The 7,023-nt window shown below is 45.4% G+C and overlaps 1 protein-coding gene across 1 annotated transcript; it reads right to left on the reverse strand.

Annotated features, from left to right (window-relative positions):
* Nucleotides 1-3,992: 3,992 nt before the first annotated feature.
* LOC139211899 (delayed-rectifier potassium channel regulatory subunit KCNS3-like) lies at nt 3,993-5,294 on the reverse strand. The gene has a single exon (XM_070842320.1). It carries the CDS (start codon nt 5,292-5,294, stop codon nt 3,993-3,995), a length of 1,302 nt encoding a protein of 433 aa, XP_070698421.1.
* Nucleotides 5,295-7,023: the final 1,729 nt, after the last annotated feature.

Genomic DNA, 7,023 nt, shown 5'->3' on the forward strand with positions numbered 1-7,023 from the left:
GTAACATGTGAATTTCCCCCTATGGGGGATCAATAAAGAAAAGTCTAAGTCTAAAACATCCAGACATGTAATTCCACCTTGTGACCACCGGAGGTCAGTGAACACTCAGGATTGCAGGCTCATGGCACCTGTGGAGTCCAGCAGCACACTGACTCTTCCGGTGCAATAGACTCTGACAGGAAATGCTGCTCTGGTCTTCTGGTGCCTGCTGCCGTTATGTGACAGGGGTCTGGGGCACTGTTTGCTGCTGGAGCTCTATTGGTTTTGTTCTCGTTAGGGGACCTGTTAGCACCTGCATAGCTGACTATGTAGAACTGGCGCTGCTGGATCAGCACACCAAGAGAACAGATCGGCCTGTTGCTGGGCTTCCCGTTTAATGTGATGAACAGTGGCGTGTTGGCTGTGGTTAACACTGACACCTCACCGCTTCACCAGTGTTGAGCCAAAGCACCTAGACCGTTAGCTGTGGCCAACTGTATCTTTGTGAGCATAATGTTAATATCCTCTAAAAACAAAAACAGCCTGAGGCTTCTTTTAAATCACTTGTTAAAACTAACTTTTACACTTTATCTCTGCTTCAGTTTTCTTATTACATTTATTTGCCTATTTTTCTCTACACTTTCTTATCTTGTCTTTCCTGACAGATCAAGAAAAATCTGTTCTTGTACTGTACAGAAAATCTGATCCTGATCCTCCCCCCCCCCCGAGACACCACAGTGTAACTGTGTCCTCCTGCCCATCCAGCAGCATAGTGACAGTGTTCGATCATGTCAACACGTCAGAAGAGAGGAATACGGCTGTGTTCGTGGACCAGTGCCCTTCACACATCAATAGCTGAAATCCTAGCACGGCCACTTTCCCTGAAATCAAATGCTGAGTTTCTGGGATCTTTTACCGAGACATCATGTAATTTAATCCTTACAAATGTCTTTGCATCGTTCGTAAAGACACACTTTACACACACACTTTACAGCAATCAGCAGCAAGCCGGACAGTATGCTACACACTCCACTGATCCGTATTGTGCGTACATGAGCACACATCCTGTCTCTTACATGAGCTGCGATTAAATCTACTCCCACCCTGAGGCCTGTTTATAGCTCAGACTGAGACACACAAGCATATCTGTGACTTTTTATTCTTCTCTGGGCGTTTTTTGTCAGTAGATTTCAGCCAGAGTGCAGCTTTTTTCCCTCCTTCGTAAAAGTAACACTTGAAGAGCATGCCCATCATTTGAACACAGCATGCTCGCTGTGAGTGAATGTGTGTGTGCTGAGTAAGCACAGAACCGCTGATAACTCCGCAAGGGTAATTAAAGGGAAATTGATTTTAGTCTTGCGAAGCTGCTCTGAAACAAACAAAGCAGTAATAGGCAAACAAAGGGCTAATAAACTTTAAACATGGAGATGTTGAGACGTGCTGGCCATGAAGCTGCTGTGCAGTCACTGTTCTGCTGCTTGATGAGGCCGCAAAAATGATTCTCAGATCCCATTTCAGAGCCTATGTTTAGAAAGCACAGCATTTGTAAGTGGTTTTCATTTACATGTTTGATAAAAATGCCTTTCAGAAGAAGAGTAGTCTACACTCAGCAGATTTCAGCCACTCAGCCACACACATATGTGAATAGAATAAGAGCACTAAACACAACCAAGTGTGTTAGCGGTCAGCTGGACGTCTGATCTCACTGATAAGTTGTTCTTCTCAGGCAGCTGGTGTAAATGAAGATAGGATTTAATAAAAAAAGTACCATTTGAATTTGATTAAAGTCAGTATATTTTCATACAGCATTATTCAATGTGACCATATTGAGCGATTATGTACAAATAATGTGTGATGTGTAAATAATCTTTGAGCAAGCTGCCTGCATGTGCAGTCAAAAATAATCTACAACTAAACAAGCTTTTGCTTTGTGCCACAGAACACCGAAATGGAATGCAGCCACCGGTCATTTAAGTATTGCATTACACCCGTGCTTTTCCTGCTATGACAATTCAGAAGGTCGGTGGTGAAAAAGACCCGGCAGCGAAGAGGTTGAACAGGAAAGTGGACCAGACATTGTAAACCTGAAGCCAGGTTACCACTGAATCACTGGCTGACTTGCAGACTACTGCTGGACCGTAGAGGATGGGTTCACATTTTTAAGTCTGTTTTAAAACAACTCTGAACTGAAATAGTTAATGGTTGCTGTGACTGTTCCTCCTGTTCATACTCACCATGAAGAGATTTATAAAGCCAATATTCAGCTAAAGCTAACATCAGGCCTCAGCTGTCTGGACAGTAAAAGGTGGGGGTGTTCCAAAGTTAGTCTTTTCGGTGCAAAGTCCCCTCTTTGTATTTCACCACACTTTCCTTGCTGAGCTGCAGTGGATCGACAGAATACTGAAAAGGCTCTAACTTAGGGAGGCGTTGGCTCATGTTCTTGGGTTTTTGGTGCACGTCGTCCCTTTTGCACGCCACTGTAGTTGTTAACATGCACGCCAACAGCTTCATTACTTCATACTAGCAGGTTTAGGCTTTTGTTTTTAACGCTCGCAGTACCCCATCAGCACAGACACTATCTCTGCATTCCTGACGCCTGGTCGCCCTTCACTATCGAGATGACCACAGATATTGCTGACACCCAGTTTCACTTCTAAAGACTGAAGGGATGAACTAAATCAGAGTGCAGTGCCGTGTGACTTTGAGCATAAAGGCAGGATGCCAGAGGAGGGACCCAAGCATAAAAGGTGACCATACCCCTGAGTGCTGACGTAAGCGTTTATTTAAGGGCTGAAGTCACAGGCTACTTAGCGATTCCCTGACAGCTGATGCCTGCAAAGTACCACAAATATTGTAGTCATCAGCTGCCAGTGAAAATAATCTGAATAAAGATCACCACCTCTCCACAGGCAGTATTGTAGATGCCATGATTTATATTACAATCAATTGGATAGAGACAGATGTTTCTGTTGTCGACAGTATTGGCGTCCTGTGGAGGGCAGCTCGGTTTTCATTGATCGGCACATTCTTATCTGTGGGGAGAAATACAGATAAAACACACACAGATGAATGTTGTCGATGATGTTGATAAAAGTAACTGCGGCAAGAAGGAGAGCTTTAACCACAGCGCGGCTCCACGTCTGTTTACACAGCCAACACATACGTGAAGTACAGCTGTGTGGAAGAAATTCAAATAATACACATAACTTCATTGTCCAGGATTATTCTTCTCTGTTTTTTATGGGATGAATTCTTGCTGTTGTTGACCATGCGGGCACATTGATTAAGAGCTCATTATGCTGATGACCAAACACACAGAAACTAAAAGCCTTTTGACACAAATTACAACTGAGACATGAGAACAAAATGCGTGGATCAATAGCAGATGAGGACAGAAGCAACAGAGCGGTGGGAATGGAGATGGTGCTTTGTCAAATCTCCCCACTGGGCACAAATTGTGGGTGGTTTTTTTTGCAGCAAATGAAAGAATGAAGTCTTTCGCTACTGAACTTTCATAATGCATATAATGGCTCGAACACTGGGTATTGCACATGTAGTATGACATTTTGGGAATTGATTTTTTCAAAAAGTTAATTGGAAACACTCCCATAAACATTTGCTAATTCTGTAGCTAGATTCAGCAGTCGGTGAGCTCAGCATAGCAGAGAGACTGGGCAGGGGAAAGCGGCTAACCTGGCTCCGTCTATAGGCAAAAAAAATCCAAGAAGCAGCACCTCGATAGCACATGAATCCACTTATTACATCTTCTTTGTTTAATCTGAACTAATTCTACTAATCTGAACTACTCTGTGTGGGGTTCTACCAGGCATGTACACAGGTAGGCTCCAGGGAGGGCTCAAGCACCTTCCCTTTGGCCTCAGACTACATAAATGTCCTTTATGCAAGACCAGTTTTGTGCTCCAGGGTGGGGGTGGGCGTGGGGGTCTGCTGCCCCTTCTTCAGGTTAGAGCCCCTAAAAATCTCTGTGCACGTTGCTGGGTTATGTGCTGCGTTCACTTATAGCTACGCCTGAGATCTATGTGTTGTTGCCTCTCATAGAATTTAGAGAATTTATTGAAGATGTTAGTAATGGGCAGAGCCACGATCAGCAGCCCGCAGACGATGCACACAGTTCCTATCAGCTTCCCAGCGAGCGTAACGGGAAAGGTGTCCCCGTAGCCCACGGTTGTCATGCTAATGGTGGCCCACCACCAGCCTATGGGGATAGTCTGCAGCTCCGACTCTTCAGATTCTTTCTCCACAAAGTAAATGAGGACAGAAAACATGGAAATGCCCACAGACAGGAAAAGCACCAGCTGCCCTATTTCATGGGAGCTGTGTCGCAGCGTGGCGCCAAGAGAGCGAAGGCCGGCTGAGTGGCGAGCCAGTTTTAGGATTCGAAACACTCGCATCAACCTCAAAATCTGCACCACTTTGCCGACATTCTCCAGCTCAGTGTTCTCCCCTTCTTCCATGATATCACAGGCCAGGGTGACATAGAAAGGCATAATTGACAGTAAGTCAATAATATTGAGAGGACTGCACAAGAACTTCTTGACCGATGGTGCAACAGCCAGGCGAAGAAGGAACTCAACAGAGAAGCACAGAACACAGAGGCTCTCAAAGAAAGCCAGCACTGGGTCCTCAGTCTCCTTCTCACTGAGATCCACTTCATGGACGGCCGGCATGCTGTGGATGCACATGGCAACGATTGAGATAATGACCAGACTTAGGGATGCTACAGCCAGCACTTTGGCTGAAGTGGAGTGACCTGGATTCTCAAGTCGAATCCAAATCTTCCTGCGGAGGTCTGCGCACCAGGAGCCTTCAAACACATCTATGTCCTCCTCTGAAGCTGACAGCTCCTCCATAGATGAGCCCGCGCTGTGGAACTGCAGTTCAGCACTCCCCTGATCCCAGTGCTTATCCCCAGCAAGCTCCATCAGTTCATGGAATTTGCTGCTGCAGCAGAAGTCCAAGTGGCGCTCCTTGATGCCCCAATACTCAATCTCTTGAATAAACGAGAACACGCACAACCCGTCTACCAGGTGGATTTTGCCTGTGAGGTAAAAGTTGAGAACGTAACAGAAAAAACGTGGGTTTCGGTCAAAATAGTACTCCATTTCAGAGGGGCTGAAGTCATCGCAGAGCTCCAGGATCGCTTCTTTGGAGCTACAACACAGGAGGCGACCCAGACGTGTCTGTGGGAACTGTTTCAGAACGTCGTGCTCCATTCGTTGCTTGAAACCACCAACATTGACGTTAATAAAGCAGTCATCAGGGCTGCGGCGATGAAGGATCTGTCCGTACGGCATGATGGAGCACCTCCTGGAAGCTGTTCAGGTAGCTTTGGTGAAAATCTCAGAGGCTTCGCTGCCTGCACACAAAGACACTGACATTACTACACCACACACTTTCTTGTATGTCATCTGAGCACAGTGAAGCACATTATTCTCAGAGCCACCAAGTATCACGTTGCATCTTGGTTTCTGTGACACCTGTAGTGGAATGGAGACATGACAGCATCACTGTGCTGTTTTTATTTACAATCTACGCATACAATCTTTCTACTTTCTATTTGTCCCACAACTTACAGAACGGACGTGAATGCAATAAACAATATCAAACTATTTTTTTTTTTTAAGATAGATGTGTAAGGTTGCATCAGACATGAACATTAAAACAACCCTGACAAATAACATGTGACTCATTAGTTTTGATGTGATGGACAGCAGCTCATGTACTCAGAGCTCAGAGCATAAAACTGGTGCTGGTGAATTATAACAAGGGCGCACCATTCATGTTTGGATAACAGACCTCTGTGCTGAGCAGTGCGGCCAACATTTGACATGCAAACACTGACTTGGTATTGGCATTAGTCATCAGCCCTGCTGTCACTGCTGCTCGTGGCTCTTCAACAGCACTGTACTACTTGTATTGTGTTACGCGCGGTAACAGCGCGTCTCAAATTGCGGTGAAATGGCAAACGAAGGTCAGATTTGAAACGTTTGTGCAGCAATAAAAGTTGTCTGTTTTAGATTCTCAAAAATTTAAATCGATGGCTTAAAAAGTAGACGACTAAGGTGACATGAAACAGACTTTGTGCGACAGCTACGAGGACATTGGGGATCTTGCGCCAAATGATCCTAAAAGCGTGCCCAAAATATAAATTACGCAAATCAAGCCAGCGGTCACAGCAGGAGAATAATAGTTACTGATCAAGCATCTCTGCATAACCTTAGAAAGTGGAGGAAATGATTCAGCAGCATACCTGGCCATGTGCTCTCCTGTGGTCTCAGGGCTCGGTACGGTGGACCTGCGCTGCAGTGGTGTGATGTTTCCACGCACGGACCTGGTGTGTTTGTGAGTCCAGCGCAGGCGGAACAGCCTCTGACATGACAGCTGATCTCACGGCCGGCTGGCTGGCACACATCATACCCCTCTGATAGGCAGCCTCCTCAATACATTTAAACTTTGATGTGTAATGTGCTACCGGTGCCCAGGGCGCGCCTCTTCATTAAGGTGTGCCAAACTTATCACTGTAAATAATTCATGCCTCTTATTCTTTAAGGGCTGCCTTCTGTGTCCCATGTGTTTTCACGTGTTTTCATGTTGCTGTGGATGTTCTCTGACATCTGGTTTGCCACTGACTATTTGTGTCACTAATAATATTGAACTTTTTGGAAAGTAAAACTCTAAAGCGAATAGAAAACCGCAGAGGGGCAGATCACATCACACATGGGTTACTGTACATACTCTAAATGAAGAGCCTGTTCCACGGTATGTCGCTCTTTGCAGGTACATCATTTGCCCACAGTGAAATTATGCACGTCCTGCTGATGCAGACTTTGATGACCTGGCAGCAGAGGGAGGTGTGAAAGTGTGTGAGAAGGCTAGTCAAGATCCAGTGTTTCATCTAAGGCTGGCAGCATCAAACTGTGTGCTTAATATATATTATATACCAACATCCCTCTCTGGCAGTGACAGCACCAGTATTAGTCTTCATCTGCCAGTGACTCTGGTTGTTTGGGGAAACAGACATTC

Source organism: Pempheris klunzingeri, chromosome 13 (genome assembly GCF_042242105.1).
Source record: "Pempheris klunzingeri isolate RE-2024b chromosome 13, fPemKlu1.hap1, whole genome shotgun sequence".
Taxonomy (NCBI): Eukaryota; Metazoa; Chordata; class Actinopteri; order Acropomatiformes; family Pempheridae; genus Pempheris; species Pempheris klunzingeri.

Coding starts and splice junctions, on each gene's coding strand:
- LOC139211899 (XM_070842320.1), bottom strand. CDS start 5,294: ATGCCGTACGGACAGATCCTTCATCGCCGCAGCCCTGATGACTGCTTT.